Genomic DNA, 24,263 nt, shown 5'->3' on the forward strand with positions numbered 1-24,263 from the left:
AGAAAAATGTATATAACTATTTTTTCTGGTGCTGTTCTTGTACATTTCCACCATGGTTACAGTGACAGTGGTTCTAGAAGCATTCAATTTTTGCAGGCACCTTTCACATCACAGTATTACCACTCATTGCATGATCATAAGATTGTGTGTAGAATCTGGGTTAGTACAATGCGATGGTCAGATAAGGCAGGTCTGTGTTATGAACCATGAAGTCCTGTATACTCTTTTATACTTGGCATTTGGGAAGACACATGATAGGTGCTGAGATGCATGCCAATAGCATCAGTATTGTGCTCATCTGAGCTTTATAGGAATGAGTGCAATGTATGCTTTGGAACCTGTAAATCTCTACTGACGTTGTTAATTGCCTATCTGCTATGCTGGCTCTCTGTTGAGTCACAGACCCAAAACAAGCATTTAGATTTCAAACCTTATTATGAAAATCCTGACCTACCTACCTATCCTACCTGTCTATGGGTGGTAATTGGAAAGCATTAAAGGCAGCCAGACAAATCGTATTTTGAGAACAAAGTCAGCCAAGTTTTTTAAATGTATAAGATGTGCCTTAGGCTTCTTTATTATTGCCAATGGAAAAAACCCTGAGCAACCAAGCAGATTTCACTTTTCTGATATTAGACCAGCAAAAGATGAATTCTGATTGGTTCCTATGGGTTGCTGCAAATTGAAGTCACAATATCAAGCAGTCATATAAATTTTCCCATATAAAAGAAGTCTTTGGGCTTCAGTCAAATGGCTGCAACTAGAATGATAGGTGCAGTTTGAAAGAATGTGGTTAACATTTACAGCAACACTAGAATGAAGAGCTTGGTCCACACAGGGAAGGGGGGAGGACAAGCAAGTGGCACCGCGCTGCGTCCTCCCCTATAGCAGAGTACTGTTCAGACCTACAATGATCTACCAGGACTGAACGATGAACAACAGTAGGGGACCCCTTTTCACATGCTAGATTTTCACCCGCCAGTCATCTAGTATGTGTCTTTCTTTCACCAGTGATCACTTTGTAAACCTTGTAAGTCACAAAGTAGGCAGTTTGCTGATATGGGTGTACTTGCACCCAGGAAATAAGTTAACTGCATGTGGAATGGGGTGGTAATGCTGTCTGAAATCACCCGGACAAAAGGGTTAATAATAATAATTGCAAGCCATTTCAAAAGGTGGATTCCAGTTACAAAAGAATTCTTAGCAAACTACATGTGATACAGCGTGGTCTGTTGTCAATAAACAAAACTAAGCCAACGTTCAGAGCAGTTACTGATCATCTGATCTGCTTGGCTCCAGTAGCAGTAATTGCAGGCAATTTTATATTGTTTTGGTTGCAAATACAGTCTAAGGAAAAAGTGATGGACTCTATGGAATCTATTGACTTTTATTAGTTTACAGCACTCAAGACTCGGACTATATAAACCAGACTTGCCAATTAGAAGTCAAGGGATGGTCAGCAAGGGTATTTATATATGGGCACATATATATTATACATATTATTCTTAGTATTTTGCACACCCAGCAGCAGACCTCATCTTTGACATGGTTGGCGTGCACCCTTGCAAGTCTCAGAAGTTCCTGAAAGCAATGTCAGCGGCATCTGCTCAGAACTTGTCCAACATAGTGCAGCTTTACTAAGCAGGAAACAAAATACAAATACTTAATAGCTGCCTACAGTAAATATAATTTAAAACTATAAACGCTTTGAATTATTTTTATAGAAACTTCTGATTGGAGAAATGTGTTGCCATTGCTGACCTCTTCTGATAAATCTGGCTGTGTGACTGCCACACTGATCCTTTGACTATAATTACTTACTAAACAGGAAAAAGTAGGTAGGCTTCTGACTTTTCACTTGTGAATACTCTACTTCCAGTCCATGAGACGGTCACTATTAAACCTGTATTTGTAATGGTAGCCCCAAACTTCTCTCATGACACGTCCCATAACAATTTCTATTATTTGCTGTCCTGGGGTAACAATGCTGCCCCTCCATAATACAGTGAGTGAGCATTATCACTAGGTGAAAATAAAGAACATAAAGTGCATGAAAAAAGAAAACTGAACAGACTGGTAAACTGCCTTATACTGCCTTTTTTGTTCTCTGGTTTAAATGCTTTAAGCTAGTGATTTTTTTTAATTTGAAAAAAAGCTTTACTGAATACAGAAAGATGCTATCCTTTCCCCCAACCTTCTGAAATCTACACATTGAAGAGGATGCATAATGCAAAAACCAATAAAAAAAAAATCTAATTTTAGACATAAAGAAAACTGAATCTGGTTGCTGTGGCAAACTGCTTATTAATGTTGCTCGTCATGCTTTGACCTAAATAAAACTTCTGTTCTCTGATGTTCAGGCTGGAAATTACCGCCGCACGGTGAAACGTATTGAAGATGGAAACAGACTATGCAATGACCTGGTCACTTGTTTTCGTGAGAGGGCCAAAATCGAAAAGGCCTATGCCCAGCAGCTAACAGACTGGAGCCGCAAATGGAAGAGCAGCCTGGAGAAAGGTGAGTGGCTGCCTACAGTAGCCAAATGCTTTGGTTCTGAATATTGTTTTTCATTTCTCTTGGTGTCTCTAGATAATTTTGGCATGCAGTTTTCAATGTTTGTATGTTTATGAAAACCTGGATAAAAGAAATTTGATTTCAAACCCAGATAAGTCTCCCGCCCACAGTTCAGTGGAGAAGATTCGTCACATGGTCGGCCAATTAGCAAAAAATAAGATTACATCAGATAATAACTTTGCTGGCTCAGCAAGACGTTAGAGGAATGAGGTTCATTTCTTAGCAATGACCTATGGCACACAATTGGGAAAGCTGAACTACAGCTTTGCCTTCAGTTATGCACAGTTGTAAAGGCTCTGCTCCTGGACTGAACTTTTTTTGCACACTGTCAGCCTCTCATAGAGTGAAATAGAACCTGCAGCAAGGTGGTGCCCACCTCCCTTTCTGGCAAGGGGACATTCAGCATCATCTAGCCTTTTCTCCCCAGTCTGTCTCTGGCTTGCCCCTTTCATTTATTGGATTTGAGTTCTTCCTTGTGGAGATTCATCATCACATATGAACATTGTCTAGGGTAGTCTGTATGCAAAGTATTCTGCCTCGGAATGCTTACTCCTCCATATTGATATCCACCTATTAAGGCAATTCAGTACTTGTATCTCCTCCCTAGAGCAATCCCTCCCTAGAGGAGTAACAAGGCAGGGTGTAGTGATGTTTTCAAGAAGCTATGTACTTCTGTGCTTCTCTGTGCAATGCAGGCCTGATATGACTGATGAGAAGGGCCAAAATAAATGCAGAACTCGCCACTTATCATCGGATAATGCCCGATGTGGGTTGTATATTAGTGGTTTAGCAGGGTGCTTAATAATGGGAATGTTAGATTGTCACTGTATTACTGAAGCTCTTTAACCCCTCTGACTTGGTATTGGCTTCCTTGCCCACAGGCCCTCAGTATGGCACGCTGGAAAAAGCTTGGCAGGCGTTCCTCACAGCTGCAGATGCCCTCAGCGAGATACACACAGAGCTTCGGAATCAGCTTTGGGATGAAGACAGCGGTAAAGTTAGAGACTGGCAGAAGGAAGCCTTTCACAAGCAAATGATTGGAGGATTTCGGGAGACAAAGGAAGCTGAGGAAGGATTTAGTAAAGCGCAGAAACCTTGGGTGAAGAAGCTGAAAGATGTAAGTATGTCAAGGTGAAAGTGAGAATAAAGATTAACGCCATCTTCTTAGAATTTTGCATTAATTGCCCTCAACGCAGAACTAAAGAATGAAAAAATGTAGTTACTTGAACTCCAAATTCCAGTGTACTTCTACAGGGGAGAGAAGTCACTTGGTTTTGTTTTAACACCACTATGGACCCAAAAGAATGCACTAATGCATAGTGTAAGGAGACATTTTTGCAGGATTTGGAAATACTTATCCAGGCCCCACTCCCTCAGCTACGTCTTATACCAGATACTAACAGAAAGTGAAGGAGGTCTCTACAAAGTCAGAGTCATTAGAACAGGTATCCCATTGAAAGATTTACCCTTGCCTCCTGGTTTGCTGACAACTCCATTTGTGATTTCCCACCATTTTCTGTCTTTGTGACAAGTGTGACAGAATGTGTGAACATATACCAGTGGGGAAGACTGCATTAGCACCTTAATAGGGGGTTTCAGATCTTCCTTATTCTGTTCAAAACTAAAACTGTATCCTGTATCAGACCCTGTTCCTGTCCACTGGGTTTTGCATTTCACCCAAGTCTATGGGAATGCAAAGTCTACTTTAAAGTAGGTCAATATCAGGTCAAATGCACTAGTCCATGAACTCCAAATGATCTTCGCAAGATCTCAAACTGATGCTATCAACACAAGCTCAAAGCCCATTGACTAAGACCCCCCTAACTATATTAGACTTAACCCAAAATGTAATGGCTTTACTACATCTGACAGATTGAAGTGATAATTACAATAGGCTCAGCCTAATATTACATCTAGGATCACCTTATGAATAGAGTTTTGTTTAGATTAGCTGCTAAGTACAGTATGTGTCTAGGAAAAGGAAGTAAAAACTTTTCACCTCTTTATCTGACAAAAACAGCTCTATTTGTCTACCCCTTCCTGTGTTCTCTGTTTATTGGGGCTTCCTTTTATAAAGGTGTTAGCATATTTTTATTTTTAGTAGTTAGAAAGAGGTTATAGTTTTAAAATCTTGTATCACATTTTTTTGTGTTGCCAATGTCACAAAGACCTGGCTTTATATCTACTTAAAATGAAACCACTGACCAGTATTTCCCAATCAGCATAACACAACTTGGAGCCTACACAGAAAACATGACTTTGGTATTTAGCCCAGTATTTTAGGAAGGGAAATGGATTGTCAAATGTTTCCCCATACCAGTAGCAGATCCTGGGTTGGCCAACAATGGAACTTGGCAATTAGTAGAAGGTACAAGCATGTGCCTAATGCTCCAAGCAGTGTGGGCAAAAGTTAGGGTAGCCTAAAACCTATAGCCAGCTTTAGAGCTGTGTAATTCAAGCTATTTCATAGCAGCATCCGAACTCATCTTGCTGGTGTCTAAGCTCTTTTGGAAGAAAAATTAAATGCACTCAGTGAAAGGTCTGTGCCGCAGCGATTATGATGATTTGTAGCTGAGGAACTGACTTTTTGCAGCATTTGGAGCTAACTTTGATAGCTTTTCATGATACCAATTCATTTTCTAGTGATCATGGCCTTCAATTGATCTGTAGCTGTAAAAAATAAAGGGAAAGAAAATAGGCAGCGATTTGTATTTACTGGAAATCTCTTCTGCAAAGTGCTCATATGCTGTGTCCCTTCTTTGACACTAACATACAGCCACTCTTTTTACAGGAAATTCCACCAGTTGTTCACACGCTGGTCTAGGACATGGTCTTCAGTGATCAAATGTAGGGTATCAGAATATTTTTAGTTTGCACCTCCTCCAGCCAAACCAAACACACTTACAAAGATTTTTAAATACATTTTTATGGTGATTTCCTGTTTAATTAAAAATATTTCTAGAAAAGCAGGATGCCATTGGCTACAGAAAGGTTTCCTGATTTATAAAGAAACCGGAGATGAGTTATTACTTTATTACATGGAGATGCTGAAATCAAAAACCTCAAGGAAGGGTTAGAACCTTACAGTCTGTGTCCCAAGATATTAATTTACTTCCTTTCCTGGTGACATTGTGACAGGATTTAAACTATTTTTTTCTGAAGTCTATCCCTTATATGCTGCTGTAGAGGATCCATGAGGTGACTATGACACAGTTGCTGCCCATGACTATCTACCATGCCACCAAAAATTGGGATCTGTTTTGTGATTTAGATCAATACAAGCATGTTGATAAATTATGCCCATTCTTGTAATGATATTAGGACTTTATAAGTGTCCATCTAGCTCAACCCTGGGTGGGGCAAAAACCAGATAAAGTTTAGCATTTTACTCAGACAATAGTAAATGAAGAAATGGTGGACAGTTAGATAATGAAACTGCTTATATCGGAATTCGGTCCTGTATGTTGCCCCTAGGAGTTTGACCATCCTGATATAAGCGACTGCATCAGAAAACCCAAGCAATTTAATCTGTCGTTGACCTCTGCATTTGTAACTTTGTAGAGTGTTGGATGTTTATGGCCCCGTCACATGCTGTGGCTTTTTCCTCTAACCTCTACATAACTGCTGAGTCCCCAGTAGGGTTTGTAGAAAGGATTCACAGCATGCTTTGGGGTAGCACAGGTATTTGATCTTCTAATGATTTTTTTTAGATACACCTAAAGTGATCCAAAAATTCAGCTTGAAGACAACCTTGTAAGAGATTAACTTGATAAAAATAGTATTATTGGCCGTTTATAGATCTCCAAAGTGGAAATCATTGATGTTTCAAACGGTGCACAGCGGTAGTTACAAGTATATGAGCCTACTACTTTTCTGGTGATCAGAGCTGATGATTTGGTGTTCCAAATAAATAGTTGTGGATTGGATTGCCAGTTTTGGCCAGCTATAGTATGACGATCAAAGAACTGATTGCCATGCTACAAAATTTCTCTTTTTCAAATTTGGCTTTTAAATAGCAACAATACGTTCTAAAATAAAAATAATTAGAGATATAGGAGTTGCTAACTGAAAAATGCTACTCTTTTCCTTTAATTACTGTGACCATAGAGTTTAGTGTTCATCATTGCTCTTGATTTGTTTTCAGGTGGAGTCAACCAAAAAGAAGTACCATGCAGCTCGTAAAGATGAGCGTACAGCACAAGTTCGGGAGGATCACGCAAAGGCTGATTCTTCAGTGTCTCAAGAACAGCTCCGAAAGCTTCAGGACCGGGTGGAGAAATGCACCCAGGAAGCAGAAAAGGTTAGAGGCCGGGTTGACTGAAGATTTATGGGAATTAGACAGACATAAAATCAAATCGCTAAAAATACAGAATAAACAAATAGTTAAGAATGTTTTTCCTTGCAGTCTATTCATGTTTTCTGAATTCAATACTCCAAATCAGGAATTCTGAATAAATTGACTCAAATACTAGTCCTGGGTTACTGAAACAAGTAGTACTAAAAGTCGGGCAACTATAAATTTTAGGTGAGAAGGACAACATTGGAAAGCATAGGTGTCCATGGGTGGTAGTGCATATAAACATGCTCATCCTGTGGTATAATGGCTCTACCTCTAAAAAATTTGTCTCGCTCCTATATTTTTTTAGGATAAAGCTGCCTATGAGAAAGCTCTGGATGAGTTAAACAAATACAACCCTCGCTATATGGAGGACATGGAACAACAGTTTGAGAGCTGCCAGGAAGCTGAGCAGAAGCGCCTCTGTTTCTTCAAGGAAATGTTGTTGGACTTTCATAAGCATCTTGATCTCTCCAACAAAGACAGGTAAAAGAAAAAAAAAGTTTCTATATGTAAGGGTCTCAGAAACTTTACAAATGGTAACAAACATATGCAAAAGGAATTACCTTGAATTTTAATGGAGGTTAGGCATCAACGCTCATTGCAGCATCTTCCCTGCTACACAGTTGCTTCATAAGGCAGCAGAGGTTGGATCATCAGGTTTACCTGTTCTGTAATCACAGTGCCAACTTTAAAGTTCTGCTTTCCATCTGGGCCATAATAAGTATGTTTGTTTTATGCATTTCCTTTTCTCCAGCTTCCATGCTTTGTACAAAGACTTGTACCATAATATCCAAACTGCTGATGACCAGCACGATCTTAAATGGTGGAAGAATACTCATGGACCAGGCATGGCCATGGACTGGCCTCAGTTTGAGGTACGTACCACACTCATTAAAATGAATAATCATATAGCTCACTGAATCGGCTATTTACTGAACCAAACTAACATTTCTTGTTAAGTTCTATAAATAAATTATATAATTTAGGATGTTTCAGTAAGGGTCATCTTTGCAGAGAATTTTCCAACAATCCAAGTCATAATGTTATAATTTATAGGATGGTCCTGGTAGAATTCTAGCTTGTCATATGATTGTGTGATTCTGTTACTGTTTTGTGACCAAGCATAATATAAAGTGGTCATGAGCGTGAAACATTACTGATGGGCCAGCTTGGCCTAAATATATTTCCTCCATTCCCTATCAGCTGTGACATTTAGATATGAGACTAGAATCTGTAGGGAGAGTAATTTAGGAACTTCTGGGAAAGTTAGTTTAGTTACACCGATGTTGACTGTACTCTAACGTGATCTTAGCTTCTTGTCAATGTTGTGATTCTATGTTTTAATTTCCACCACAGACACTGTTTGCATGGGTATTGCTTATATCAGGAAAATATTATGCTTGGATAGTTGTCTGAGTATGCTAACTGGATTTACATCACTGAAGCGTATAGGTCCCAAAAATTTGCTCAAAGCAACGCTGTTTTGTGGACCCTAAACTGAAATAACATTATGTGCATAAACTGGTTTAATACAGTCAGAGATAAGGCAATAAATGTTGTCAAAGTTATGCTTTATTTGCTTCTTAGAATTTGTACATAAAGTTGTCTTGGCTTTATTTTTACAAATGGGAAATGGTAAGTGCAGAATACTTGCAAAAGAGAGGATAGCAGCCTATTTGGTTCTGCCATCCTCTGCCTGATGATAATTAAATAGCTTTGTTTGTAATTAATTCACAGTGAGCATTTTATACAGTAACTGACACCAAGCTGCCTAATATGTTGAGACAAACATCGGTCCTAATTGCATTTATTAAAAACATGTACCTGTTCCAACTTAGATACAAACTCAACTTAAGACAATCTCTATCTTGTATGTAACCCGGGGACTACCTGTATACAGATATCTCTATACAAACCTCAAAAAGAATAGGATTTCTCAGGAACAACTATACTATATTATCATCCACATTATATTATAATCTTCAAAAATTAGGTTTTATTCTAATAGTTAATAAAAACATTTTCTGACAAAACATACAGCTCTAAGAACTGATATGTTCGTTTTAAAAATCATTTAAAGACCATTCCAAGGGATCTAAAATACACCATTTTACAATCAACAGTAACAATAATAATATTATGCCTTGCCGATAAAATAATAGAAACGTTGTCCAAGCATTCAAGGTAACCTGAATGGGTATGTGGAGTGTTTCATGGATCAACATTTGGTTATTCTGACAGACATACTCTAAAACAAAGCAAAGTATATGTTCTATTGAGCAGATAGCTTAACTTTATCCAGTTATTACCATAAAGTTGTCAACATTACCCAGGTGGTCAGTGGTAGTCATTTCATGGAAGGATTATATGAATAAATACCAGCCAAATATCTATCCCAGTGTCAATGGCAGACCGCTTTATAGCAGTCATTTCTGATAAACTTCTCTTGATTAGATATTACATTCATTTATATGCCTATCCCTATGTTCCACCCTATTCACTTTTAGGACTTTATTTAACTTTTAGGATTTTTAGGCTCTTTAGAGTATACAGATGTGACAAGCTAACTCTTTACACTGTAAAGTATATTGCTACTAAATAAATAAAGGAAATAAAGCTCAATGTTAGATGTATAGTAAATCAAAACCTTGACAAAGTAATTTCCGACTAGCCAGTAGCTGGAAATATAACCACCTTTCCTGACCTCATGAAAAACGTGGTTACAGTAATACAGAGATAAACATCCTCTATGTCTTCCTGTGCTAAACTTACTTTGAACCCTCTTGTAAATGTAAGAGCTGGGAACTCCCAAGTGGGCTGACTGGTTAGAAAGTTTCAGGTAAAGAGAATGTGTTGTAAATATCCAGCACGTATTCATATTCCTGCATCTTAATTTAGAAAAGTATCAGTTTTTTTTATTTTTTACATGGAGAGTCTATAGCAGTGGTCCGTGAGAAAAAATTTGGTAGTCCACAGAAAAAATTTGGACATTATTTCGATTTTATTTTTTTGAGCATTATTTATTTATTTTTTTTTTTTTTACAATTTTCGCCTTTATATTGCACTAAATTCACAAACTGTACTAAAGACAGAAAAACAAGGGAGGTGCAGCGTGACATCAGTGTAGTCCTAAATTGTATGAGGCAACCATTGCCGTACGTTTCAGTATTGTTTCCTCCAATACAACAGTCATCAACGAATACCAATTATTTTATTTGTTTATTTCTCAGATGATCTTTTAGGTAAGTATGACCGTAACTGTGTATTTTCTTTACCTGGTATATATAATGGAATCAAATAGTTTCACTTTGATAACTATCATATATTGTTTGGTCTTAGATTTAAATGAAATAATCCCATAATGAGTGAGAAAAAGCAAATAAATATTTTGCATTTCTTTAGTAATACCAAAGATAATACAACTAATGATAATAGTAACAATTGTAATACTTCACTTGACCGTGAGCTGATCAATGAATCGGAGCCTTCACAGTCCTTGTCAGGCACCATTAGGAAGATCATTATTTTACAAATGTATTTAAAAATTCATAATAATGGTCCGCAGGATTTAAAATTATGAGTTTAGTGGTCCGTGAGGTCCAGAAGGTTGGCAACCGCTGGTCTTTTGTATATTTAGGAAACTGGTTCATAACCATACCCTTACCCAGCTCTACCCTATTACAATCTCTAGGAAGTCTCTCTAGGAAGTTAGCACAAGAGGCAAATTGTAAGACCGATTCTAGCAAAAAGGTTCAGATAAAAATGGTAAAGGCCCATTAATGCTATGGTGTTACTGTAATGGATTGAGCAGATTTTGCACTTTAAGTCAATGACCTGTGACAAATATAGATAACAGAAATCCAGATATCTCTGGCTTTCATTTGCTGCATGCTTGTATTACTGAAAATATGATTTGAATTTCCAGTAGTACAGGAAGTGACGAGATATCTGCTTAATAAGGGGGAGGACAGCAAAAATAATTCTGATGGTTTTTTTTTTTTTTTTAAACATTATATTTTTATTGATTTTTACACAATTTTTAACAGACGTAGATAACAACAGGGGATGGGAGAATCCCTTCCCCAAACACAAAGACACATAAGTAAACCAGTAACATCTCAAAGACATTTCTGTTAAACTCAAATGATCATTTAATATACAGTTCTCCATTCAATCCTTCAAATACATATCAAATATTCAGGCCCTCTTCCCAGCCAGATTCCCTTCCCCTCCGTGAGAGTTTACCAGGTAACAAATTCAAGCCTCAATTGAGTTAGACGTCATGGGCCACTGAGTCAGTTGACACATTCAGATCCTTTAGCATATCCAAATACATGATTCTTGGAACATAATCCAAGGTGCCCATATCCCCAAAAATCTCTCATTCCTTTTGTAAAGACCAGACGTTAAATCCTCCATCAGTTTTATCTCCTGATATGGGGGGTTTAACCTTTCCCTGATTTATACAAAGCTAGATGTACACTTAATTTTGCTTTGCTTGGACAAAGTCATTGATCTGTGCTTTTAGGATATAAAGAATAATATAACCAAACCATTCTTGTATACCAAAATAACCAAAAATGTATCTGCTATATATGATGCTTTTCATACAGTAGCAATTGTTGATGTACCTTAATCTGATGAGGTATAGAAATTAAATTTCTAGGTTCTGTTGAGCAAAAAAATATATACAGAGTTGTGTGTGTGACAGTTATTTTTAAACATTCCTATTGCCTCCATAATTTGTGCTGATTGGATCAGACTGGGGCCCGGAGGTTCCTGGGTACTGATATGTGTTTTGGTTACAGGAGTGGTCTCCAGAGACACAGAGGCCAATCAACAAGAAGGAGCGTGCCAGTAAAAATGTGGAAGAGGTGACCCTCACTGGCATTGTGCCAGCTAAGGATGGCGTTTCTGCTGGGACACCCACCCAACAGCTGAACAGAGGGTAAGAAGGTTGATCCATATCACTTGTTTTATCTTGATAAATATAACGAAACGGGAAGTTGTTCAGGATGACAACTGGAGTTTTACCACCAGGATCTCTGTATTGGGATTGTTTAAAATTATAGAGGGTTAGTTTAGCTTTAGATAAAATTGTAATTCAGTCCAGTCACTTTTAGGATTCATACACCTCTGCTAGACAGCACAGGCAGAAAAATTACTGAGACATAAGAAATGTATTGTCACTTCCTGCCTGCCAACTGGACCGTGAAAAAGTAGTACCACACGCATAAGTCCCCAACTTTGCTCCTATGCTGATGTGTAAGGAATGGCAGGAAGCTAGGACCAATTTATATAATTATGCTTTATAAAAATCTAAATAATTGATGCATTTTACCATCATGCCGGGGTTAGTTATTTTGAGATAAACTGATTTTGTTTTTGGTGGTCCCGACCATAATAAAAATTTTGTGAAATTAGGGGTTGAATAAGGTTAGGTTACATGTTAAAATTTACTTTTAGTGACAGATTGTTAAACTTTTATCAAGATCTGCGGTGCGTAAAGAGTCATCTGATCCATTTCCAAGTGTTTTGGATGCTTTATCCACCCTCTGTGCTTTTTGGTTCCCCATATCAATAATGTGTCATGTAGTAAGTGGGGGGGAGGACATATGAAATCATAACTTATCGTTATTTCGGCATTGCTCATGTGGGCACCAGCAGTAGGTGTGGTTTAGGCACAGTCAACCATTCATTGACTGTGACTGAGCACACGTCCCACCTATGAGGATTTTTAGTTATGAGTTTTGATCATGCCTGAATCCTCAGGTTACCTTGTAAAGTTTATAGTGTCAGGTGTAGATGTCATGTAGCCAGAAAACATCACAACTTCATTAGAGATGCCATATACAGTATGTGTCAGGTGCTGCTTACATATAGGCAGACAGACCTCCACTTATGTTGGGGGTATAACAGAACTTATGAAGAAAGTAGAGAATAATACCAACCTTTATCATTGAGAATACCAAACATTGCCTGCTTTAGGACGTATATTTTTTGCATGAAGTTTAAAACAATGGTAGAACCTGTATAACTTTTAAACAAGTTGGGACATTTATAGACCACTGGACCAAAAGTGATTAATGGATTGAAGTTCTAGGATCCGTTCACATTCTGTTTGACGTCCTCTCAGGTTTTCCTATGGAGATGAAGACCGCGATTTCTATGCCACCCTAACGGAGAACTCGCGCTCAGAGTTAGTACAGCTCTCTCACCAAGAGCTCATTACCGGCATGGAGGCCCTGTCTAAACTTTTTTTCACCCCATAAACTGGGGATATCTTTGGCTAATACCGGTGATGGGTTTTGAAAGCAACTTAATTTCTAATTAGATGCAGAATTACATTTTCTAAAAAATGCCTTAGTCTAATCTCTCTATTTGTATCTTTCTTTTTGGTGCTGGTGGTCACACATACACCTGGGAAACTTAAGGTGAACATATGAACATGTATTCTGTTTCTTGAGTATGCACCAGGCCTATTTATTATTATAGTGTACACAGTGTGGTTGGTAGCTCATCACCACCATATATGATTATTCGATGATATGAACTATTATCAGATTTGCTCTGGATTACTTAACCTTGGGTATCCTCATAGCTCTTTACAGTATATTGCAGCTTTTAATGCGTAATAAATAAGCCTGTATGTATACAATTAGTAATGCATTTTCTTTCTTTATCATACGTTTGAAAGTAAAATTGTGTTTGGTCAGCTGAACACATTAGGCTACAAACCTAATCAATAAGGCGGTTTAATGAGCAAAGCACAGTAGCCTGCCCTTGATTGCTTTAGCTGCTACACTTTACCATTTAACATTTGCCTTATCGATTAAGCTTCTAATTGGGGTTCTATTCATCTAAAACTGATGTTAAGGTAAAGGTAGTGACTGGTGAAGCCAACTCAATCCAGTGTCTTGGGTACTGCAGCTGTGAAGTTTTCCTGCAATAATTCCCAACTCTGTTCCTGTGCGGCAAAGTTTTGGTTGCTCCAACCTATATATGTATGTGTATTCAAGCTTTGTCTGTTCCATCCTCTGTATTATAAAATTTAATTCCCCAGATTAAGGCTTGTGTTGATGAGCATTGTCTTCCTGCATTTGGTGTTCATCTGAAATGCACACCGAACACAGGCTAATAAGTTCCCATTGACAGCTATTGAGCAAAGCACATGCCAGTTCAGAACTTGCACCGGACATGGTTTGTGTTGCCCTGAATTTCTTTGAAAGCAATGTGTCCTAATGAGATACATTAAAACCGCAGACAAATAATCTCAAATGCAAACTTGACTTTCAAATGGAAAACCCAGCTTGACAAGCATACCTGCCTGGATAAGACTTAGGTGTGCAGATCTGGAAATTCAAGTGCAGAGATCTCACCCATTGGGTTCCCAAGGCAGGAAAATGTTGGCTTCTTTAAACTTTCCAGTATCTACCAAAATCTGAAATATTGGCTCTAGGTGGACTTTCCCTTTCATTCCTCTTTCTTCGAACCTAAGATTTCATATTTTTTAACTGCTGTTAGAAGTCTTGTAACTTTTTTTTTTTTGCAGTGGAGCAAAGGATGATACATCTGAGTGGTCGGAAGATGAAAGCCCCAGAAAGTCCCTGGACAGTAATGGTCGGGAGGTATCACAGGTAGAGGGCGTGCGTGTGCGGGCTCTGTATGATTACACTGGACAGGAAGCTGACGAGCTGAGCTTTGTGGCAGGTACAGAGCACTAACCTTCCCTTAACAACCCTTCCTCATTCCTCCCCACAGGCACGTCTCCCTTCCTCCACCTTTCCCATACCTCCATCCTTGGTCAGGCCATAGTGCATGTATCTGATAACAGGCAGAGCATGCAGACTGGCATCTGTGCATGAATCAACCTTTGTGCTACCCCTTCACCTCATCACCCACCAGAGCACCATTAACGTAACACTAATTCCAGCATGAAAAAGGTCATGCCTCTGAGAAATCTCCCAGAAAGTTCTTTGTGTGATATGGTTCACAACAGACTTCTTGTATGGAAGAGTCAATATATCACCCATAGCAACTAGCCAGATTATTTCTGAAATAGATGGAATAATATGAAGCTGGCTGCTATAGGTTCAGTTCTGGGGACTGTCCCACAACATCGGCACCGCCTAAGTTCCTACACTCTGTACTAAAACTCTGATTTCTGCAGCTTTAGTCATGCAGATATTTGCTTAGCAGCTTGCAGCATTAATCCACCGGAGCACAGAAGTATGGGACTGGTATGAATCTGAAAGCTGCAAATGATCATAAAGTTTTTTTTACTTCTAAGAAGTAAAACTTATAATAGTTTCCCTATTCAAAAAAAATGTACTTGGCTATTGTAATTGGGCAGGAAGAAAAATTCAAATATAGGTTGTCTTCCTTTTTCTCAGGAAATGGGTTCCTCTCCATCTAGATTGCTTGCTAGGTTGTCATGAGCAGTGCCACCTAACAATCAATGGAAGTCAATCAATGGAAACTGCTACAAATGTTTAGTACCTGACATGTGGCAATTACTTAATAACAGTAACTGAAGACAAGAATTTTGACAATATTCAGGGTAGAAAAAGACGCTTTACGAGATGCTCTGTGATCAGCCAACCTTACATGCGATGGAAGGGTGGTGGGGGGGTTGTATTTTCATTGCTGTTCATGACTCTAGTATTCTCCACTATGTCCTGTGGAAAACCCCCATTCTACCATGACTTATACATGAAATTGCCCAATGATTCCTGAGCCAATAAACTCAATGGTCATAGTTGACCTTCTCACTTGTAAAGTCCCTCCTATACCTTAGATTACTGGCCATCTCTTTGAAGGATCTTATAGCACCTTACTGGTTTTTAACATAGAAGGTCAATGAAATGCAAACATTTTTTATTCAAGTAGCAATGACTTGAAATTCGGTCAATCAAACTCTGTAGTTGCAGAGTTTGTTTGGACTATTTTCTAGTTGAAGCAATTTGCATGTTCTTTGCATACAAAAGCTTTTTTTTTTCTTGTTCACCATCTTTTGTCTACATGCCAACCAGCCAAGCACAATATACAGCCATACTTTTCTGTAGATTTAGCTGCCCCGTAAGCTACGCAGAAAGCAATAGTGAGTGTTCTACCAAAATATTTGTTTGATTTACTGAATGGGAAGTGTATAGGCAAGGAAATCTTTAAAAATTTTTTGAGTATTCTCAGAAAAGGTTTTCCCATGCTGTGGGCCATTGTGCCCAGCACTACCGTGTTTCCCCGAAAATAAGACCTACCCCGAAAGTAAGACCTAGCACTAAAAAAAATATAAGACAGTGTCTTATTTTCGGGGAAACACGGTAGTTAGTTGGCGGATAGGTTGTTCAAAGAGGAGGGAGCCAATGGGAGTAAGGAATAAGGTCAATATTTTACCTTATTCTTATCCTTCCGATCAAAATGAGGTAAAAAAAAATGTGTGTAAATCTTTCTCCACCCTGGTGTTCAGCTTTAAGACCCAGCAGAGTGATTGAACGCTCCTATAATTTGTTATCCCTTCATCGCCTTGTTACAATAGCTAAGTGAAATCTTGCAAGGAACATGTTTTAATTGTTCCATATTAGAAGCATTGGTACAGTATTTACTTTCAAATCCGATGAAGCATACATTATCCCAGAATGTCTACCTTGGGACAGTTTCGCTGAAAAAGGTACTTATAATTCCACTTCTAAATGGTTACAGCTGCCTATTAAAAGGACATTATAATACCAGGTAAGTGAATTCATCTTACTGGAGAAATAAGGTATTGAAACAAACACTAAAACTTCTACAAAACCATGGCTAATTCTTTCAAAACTGAGGATTTTTATGTGTGCAGATTCAAGATCTTTGAAACATCGTAAGGTGTTGGAAATCCTGGTAATAGAAATAATGTTAGTCCAAGTCAGCCTTGAAATCCAAGTGTACAACTCACAGTATCATGACAGGGTAGCAGTAGATTTCGGGTTCATTGAAGTCACTTAGATGATGGCATCACCAAGGAACTTGTAGGCATCAATAAGGTAGCTGCATGTTAGCAACATTGGTGGTCCTGACAGCCTGCCTCCAAAGCAAACCTGAGCCACTATATGTCAGGTTTTAAATGTCCAAACTGGGTATACAAATATGAAACCACCAATCACATAACTCATGACACCCTGGTTAATTTTGATTTTGACGCATAAAAAGACAATGTGTTTCAAGAGGTTCAGAGGTTCCACCTTTATCACCACGACTTGGTACTGTTGAGTGAAGTGTGGACTGATAAAATAATTAGGATCCAGAGGTTGGTTAATTGGCATCTGATGCAATCATACTTATTACTATCTCAGGGTATAATAACTGAAGTATATAGTTGACCTTCAACCACCGATTTCTTAGCCAAGACACCATGCAATATCTTTATTAGATTACACAAAAAGAGAATTGATCTAAAATCGATCAACATTAGCGTAATTGCAGTCGATTGTTAGGTGAAATGTTATTCGAAAATCATGCAAAAGAAAAAAAAAATTGTAACACTGATCAAGTACTAAATACTGCAAGCTGACTGGAAAAATTTAAATTTATTTTAATACCATGTATTATTAATCAAAAGTATAATTGAAGGAAAATGTCAAACTGACAGGAGTATGTCAAACTGTATGCCTAGCATAGGGGTAATTGTTCCTGCTTTATGGCTTAGAACCATAGAAAAAAAATATATATAGGGAGTGTAGCCCTACTTTACTATATTCAAAAATAATAAAAAAAGGTTTTAGATATACCTTGGAAAAAAAAGCATTTTCAATAAGCAGCAAGGTAGTATGTTTACATTTCCCATGGCATCCCCAGGGTATCCATTTCCCAAAGGTATTTAGGTCGTATGCATTATTGATATTTTGTGAGTCTGCAAAGTACAGGCTTTGTCAGATGGAAGTGATTATATATCAGTGATCTGTATAGGGTGAACTTACGGAAAATTAAAGTTTGATATGTTTGGGTCATTAGGAGGCCTTTAACGCGTATATGCCAAAAAACATGGTAAGTTATTGTTGTTCAGAGGTGTTCATTAATAAGGTCACCTAAAACTGATCTTTCTGAGGACTTAATCACCTGCTGATTTTAATGCGGTGACATTGGTAAAGCTGCTTTTCAAGCTGTTGAATGGTTCTTTATTTTTACCCACTGCATAATGTGTTCATAGTGGATCCATTTTAACAATAAGATACACTTTCTGCCATTCTGCTCCTTGAATGCTTAAATGTTTGCAAATTATATATTCCCTGAAAAATCTGTTATAGGGCCTTACATTGGTCTTCCTGTAACCAAAGGCCCAGACATTTTGTTATGTGACCATGTATTGTACTTGGGGGTACTATGGTCCACTTGGGGGTGATCTTCACTTTGGAAACCCTGAGAGGTTTTAAATTGGCAATTGATCAGTTTTACCTGTTTATGGTTATGGTAAATATCAGTTTTGGGAAGACTTTATATGGACAGTGAACCATATGTATCGGATTGTATTTTGACTGTCATTGTACCTTGCTCAGTAGAACTAAACCCAACAGAATCAAAAATAATCATAAAGAGTATTGCTATATGCAGATTTGATAAATGTGATTTGATGTGTTGTAATTAGTAAATATAAAACAAAAGAAAATAAAACACTTTTTTGGTGGAAATTTCCATTTATTTCCAATCTTTTAAGATACAGCAGTGAAAGTAAAAACACTTAAAAATCTTTCTTTGCCTGCCCTGGGGAAATCTACAATTTTTAATATCCATTTATGTCGGCAATGACAATTGTCCGGAGACACTCTTTGTGCAGGCAAGAGTGTTAACACATCGGTAGGGACTTTGTATAGACAACCTACCCCTCCCAAACTCACACCCCTAAAGATACTTCAGTTCAGATTAAAGAGGTAAATCTAACTTTTCATCACATATATACATATGTTTACTAAACGTAACTTACTTTGTGTTATTGATAAATCTTCTCAAGATCCATTTTAAATTGCACATCCAAAATGTCTTTCAAACCGTCCAGTTGGTGTCCATGGAATATCAGCTTTGTATAGATAAATCCAGACTTACTTTGAGCCCTTGCTATATATGTATCTTCATTGGGTTTAGTTCTGCTTCAGTGTGGTTGCTGCAGTAAATAAAGATTTGACTTTACCACTATTCTTTCTTATTTTATTCTTTAGGGGAAGAGCTCGTAAAACTAGGCTCAGAAGATGAACAGGGCTGGTGCAGGGGACGTCTCCTCTCCGGGAAAATCGGACTTTATCCGGCTAACTACGTGGAGGATGTTGTGTCCTGAGACTTGACCAAGCCTTGCGTTTCCGTTAAGCTGTGTGCGCGTGTGCCCCCGAGTCGTCGTGAGGACTGGGGCAAACTTATGAACATTGGATCCTAATAGTGAATCCATTGCTGCTTTTACCATTTTATTTTAGACATGCAGTTATTTCTTTTCTTTATTTTTTTCTTAATAAAACAACCCAGAAGATATTATATCTGGATGTTTTCAGCAGCATTACAAAAATTAAAGGGAAAGTTCACCCAAAACTGTTATTTTAGTTGTGGGAGAATGCAATAAGAGTGACTTACTCGCCGTTTTTTTTAAATATCTGACTCAAGCAGCGAGATATCTGTACTTGGATTCCCAACTCCACCTCTCTGCCTTGGTTGTTGAGAAGCTTTAGTTTTGCCACCAAAATGTTTTTACAGATATAGTACATACTACCTTTATTGCTTTCTAGTGGCTGGATATAAATAAGTTGGGGACTAAACCGACCTTTATCCCTCTAAAAACTAAAAGATCCAGTTCTGGGTGAATTGACACTTTAAAGTCATTCAAGGGTGTAAATACTAAAGTTTTGGTATAAGGTTGGTGTTGAGAAAATTGAGAAATTCCCAAAAGCATGGAGGATGCTGAATGGTGTTTGAATGGGTCTGTTTTCAACATACCATCCTCTTAGGCTGTTGAAATGTAATAATATATTGTAATTATCAAACATGTAAAACGCCAAATAGATAAAGCCAACCGGTGCCAGCCTCTTTGCCCCTCATGCCAGGGATTCAGCTGTAATGCTCTAGCTAAACAGGTTTGAACAGCTAGTGAACAACCTTGTGAACAAATGGGGAACCTCAAAGGCCATAGGTTGTTGGCACACAGACGCATATTGGCTTTTATATATCTTGGGGACTCCAGTAGAAGAGTATCCCAGCTAGAATTCCCAATTCTGGCCAAAAGGGCAACCATTAAAAAACCAAAACTCACACCACTGGGATAATGTAGACATGTCTAGGGAATCCAAGAGAGCAGACAACTCCTTTATGACCTCATGGGATGGAACACAAAAATACTTTAACTTTATTAATAGAGTCTTCAGAACAAAAAAAAATAACTATTCGAATGTCCACTCACTGGTGCCACCCAAAACTGGAATCCATTTAGGATGAGGTTGGCCTTTAACTTTCCCACCTTTGCACAGCAAATACCTTCTAGTTTGTTACAGGTATATTTTAGTTAGTATATTATTTTCTTGGTTGCTGGCAAGATTACAGATAAAATTACAGTTGATTCACAAAGTACCCCCAGTCTTTGGTAACCAATGGGTCTAAAGGATTCCCAAAAATGTTGTTTTTAGTTTTTTTCCCCCCTTATATAAGTTTAGAATGATGATAGGAGTTTGTTACTTAGTTAATGTTGAGGTTGGAGGGTTTATTCTAATTACTATTAGTAAAGAATGACTCCTCCTGAGTGTGTTTCATTGAGTCGGTCAGTTGTCAGATATTTGTTTTCTGATGACCCCTAATATTCAGGAAGCCAATGAGATTAGCATGAGGCTTTTAAAAGCACTTTTTGCGTTGGTGAGACACATGAGTAAGGAGGTTTAATATTGTGCCATCGCATCATGCAAGTGACCTTATTGTGAAAAATGTATTTTGTATTTAAATAATAATAAAAACCATATTGTTTTTATCCACAGTTTTTATTTGCTTCTGTGTCTATGTGATCATAAATGAATGGTGGGAATGTAAACGTTTCTAGTTGACCTGTTCTTTAAAAGGGAAAGTACATGATCTGGTTAGAAGTATGTTTATACCTGACCATCACATCTACATAAGCTAGTTGAACATCCCATTTAAACACTATGTGCATTATTAGAGTCCTCCAGCCCACCATTGTAGCCAAATTATCCTCCATTATTCTAAGAAGGCTTTCCAGAAATTTTTTGGAGGTTGTCCTGGAGCAGTGGTCGCCAACCTTTTCGAACCACGGACCACTAAAATTACCGACTCTGGACTGCGCATGCGCGGGGAGCCAGGTGTCACTTAAAGGAGAAGAAACTTCCCCCATAGTGATGTCATGATGCCAGAACCCCCCCTTAACCTGCGATGCATACGGGAGACACATTGTCTGCAGCTTTGAACGCCCCCACTCGGGGGCGCACCGGCCAGAGCTGCGGACCAGACCACCAGTTGACGACCACTGTCCTAGGGGAATATATGCCCACCCCTTAAAGCCAAATATGAGATCAGTTGCTCATGATGAACAAAAAGACCTGGCTTGCAATTACCATTTCAGTTCATCCCAAAGTTGTTTAGTGGAGTTGAGGTCAGGGCTCTGTGCAAACCACTCCAGTCCCTTCATAGCAAACTCCTCAGACCATGGCTTTATGAAAGTGATTTTGTTCACAGAGACATTTGTGCTGGAACAGAAACCTTCCCCAAACATCAATGGTACTCTCTCTCTTACTGAAAAAAAATGAACTTATAGTGGACGTTCCCCTAGATTCCACCAGAATCATTTTAAAACAGATTGTTTTCACTTCTTGATAATTTGATTAGGATGATGTGGCTCTTCCCTGACGAAAACCTCTGGAATACTGGTAAGATATTCTAAAAGGCTAGAGAGCCATATTTGACAAATCGCCGTAAAATTGTTGACCATGCCTGCATGCCAATTATGCTTATGGGTTTCCTTCCATGAACTGACTGTATTAAACACAACATTTCAATTGAGTGGTCTATTACCCCCCATTTCCTATTTTGAGGTCATTGTTGTGTTGAAAGATTGATTTGTACCTCACATTCTGGACAGATGCCTTCATTTTTTTAATACACACACTGATATAAAGCAAGACCTAATTAGTCAAAGAATGTAATACCATACCATTTTCATGCGAATCACCATGCTTCAAAGTTGGTGTAAGGTTGTTCTCTTAAAATGCTGTCTTCAGTTTGTGTTGAACCGGTCTACTGTTGACAAAAAAAAAACTATCTTGGATTTATCAGTACACATCACACTGTTCTAGAAGGCCTGTTTTATTTTTTCTGTGTATTTATTGGTAAAAGGCTTTTTTTTCCCTGGCACGCATCCCATGCAGTCTTATTTGATCCAATATTTCTCTGATTGTGGATGCATTTACTTTAAATTTGTTCTCTGCCCATAGACAACCATAACCTTTTTTCTGATGGCCTAAAAAAGCTCATTTTTCACATGACTGTATGTATATTGATGCTAATATTGTATATTAAATAGATTTATTAGCATTCATTAAATTATATAAATATATATAAATTCAACTCTAGCCACCAACTGTAAAATAAAGCTTAAATCATTGCAAATATGTATTTTACTTGAATGACAAAATATATTTATAAATGCAACCAGTGTAAGTACCTGAATTTGACTTTGTATCAGCCTCCTGTTTATTTTGTAGTCTGAGCACTGCTGTACAGGACATTACAACAAGCAATATGAACCAGTTTTCCAGTAGTTGTGTGTAACAAACGTCTGGAGTTCTGCTTTAAAATAAAGGGGGTTTGGTTTGGGGGTGGATTCTCCCAACTCGACTTACTGTAAATAATAGAAAAAAAACATATATATATATATATATATATATGTGTGTGTGTGTATATATATTTGTGTATATATATATATATATATATATGTATCAAAATTCAAAATCACATAATACACAACATTTTAGTTTTGTAAGCCTAAACACAGACACATGTAAAATTCTGAACACTTCCAATGGATCATTAAAAAAATATTAGCAAATACATTTTCATCACTAAGTTTTTAGCTCTACAGAACACAAATGGGTTAGGATCAGCAAAGTAAGTTAACCCGAAAGGAACAGTAATAGAGAACTGCACCACTTTTAGATTTACTCTTTATTATGCTTTATGCCTTCACAATTGGTTCACACCAGGGGCAAGAGAAACAAAGATATTGGGCTCAGTTATTATATCAGACTAGGGATTCTATATTTTAAACAAATTACATTTATTTTCATGCATTGCATTCAGTTCATTGCAATTTAAAAAGTTACAATCACATAGCTGATATGAGGATTGTTATCCCCGTGTTAAAATTTGACATTGACAGCAGCCATACAATGATGGCTAGATGAATCGGTCAGAGAATCTCTAAAACAGCCTGTGGGGTGTTCCTTCTATATTCAATGGCCAGTACCTACCAAATATGGTGCAAAGTAGGACAAATATTCTTCCAGGTTTATGTGTTTTATTAGCAATAATTGATTCCCACCAGTGAATGTTTATGGGAATGTTGGGTTCCCTGTTTTATAAATAGAGCCAAAGTGTGTGTAGTATGCCCTAACTTTCCTACATTTCATCCAACCGTCATCTTCTGCTATTTCTCTCTCCTCACTATTTCCATTCTTCTCTTTAGATCTGACTTTCTATTGAATCCTTCAGCATTCCACCTATTCAATCTCCTCTTTTCCTTTTGCATTCTTTTCCTCTTTGCCTTTTAATTTCCTATTTCTCCTTTTCTTGTTTATCTCTTCCTTCCTTTCCTCCACTTTTTGCTCCTTCTCTTTCTATTTTTGCTTTTTTCCTTTTTTTCTGAAGCAGGCCAAAGCAAGAAATATACACATATGAAGATGTAATGGAAGATGAGAGAAGAGTCATTTAGAGTATCATATACTGTATGTATATGGATAGAATACAAACCTACAGCAGAAGTGGAAACTTCTGAGCAATGTGATAGAATATGGTAGGCAGAACAGGTGACGTTAGCAGAATGAGGTCCTAGTGAAAATCATGACCATATTCCAGAGGCGGTCAGCCGAAACTATTCAAAGGTTACAGGTCAGGCAGTGGAACAGCTGAAGACCACTCCTCAAAGGAATGCTGGGCCCTAAATAGTCTGCAAATAATACTTTACAAAGTGCTGCTGCTACACACGTCCATGCATGCACCAAAGTAGGGGAACGTGCTTGGACCAACTGGCTACTATATTTGTCCATCTGCCATTGACCAACCACTTCTCTTCCTCACCCACAGCTTTGATACTGGACCACTATCCACTGTATAAAATCCTTGGAAT

At 37.9% G+C, this 24,263-nt stretch overlaps 1 protein-coding gene across 9 annotated transcripts in view; it reads left to right on the forward strand.

The window, feature by feature from the left end:
- Window positions 1-20,885, forward strand: part of PACSIN3 (protein kinase C and casein kinase substrate in neurons 3) — a 75,237-nt gene extending 54,352 nt beyond the window's left edge. For 6 of the 9 annotated variants that reach the window (XM_072421995.1, XM_072421992.1, XM_072421996.1 and 3 more), the window contains 9 exons: window positions 2,361-2,517; window positions 3,456-3,691; window positions 6,719-6,874; window positions 7,221-7,396; window positions 7,668-7,788; window positions 11,722-11,861; window positions 13,050-13,112; window positions 14,466-14,623; window positions 19,099-20,885. In XM_072421995.1, the coding sequence (XP_072278096.1) occupies window positions 2,361-2,517; window positions 3,456-3,691; window positions 6,719-6,874; window positions 7,221-7,396; window positions 7,668-7,788; window positions 11,722-11,861; window positions 13,050-13,112; window positions 14,466-14,623; window positions 19,099-19,214 (1,323 nt within the window). In that variant the 3' untranslated portion in view covers window positions 19,215-20,885. The remainder of the gene's footprint in view (window positions 1-2,360; window positions 2,518-3,455; window positions 3,692-6,718; window positions 6,875-7,220; window positions 7,397-7,667; window positions 7,789-11,721; window positions 11,862-13,049; window positions 13,113-14,465; window positions 14,624-19,098) is intronic. The other 3 variants (XM_072421999.1, XM_072421998.1, XM_072422000.1) reach the window with 3 other exon arrangements.
- The last annotated feature ends 3,378 nt before the right edge of the window (window positions 20,886-24,263 follow it).

The sequence above is a fragment of the Pyxicephalus adspersus genome, chromosome 9, assembly GCF_032062135.1.
Source record: "Pyxicephalus adspersus chromosome 9, UCB_Pads_2.0, whole genome shotgun sequence".
Taxonomy (NCBI): Eukaryota; Metazoa; Chordata; class Amphibia; order Anura; family Pyxicephalidae; genus Pyxicephalus; species Pyxicephalus adspersus.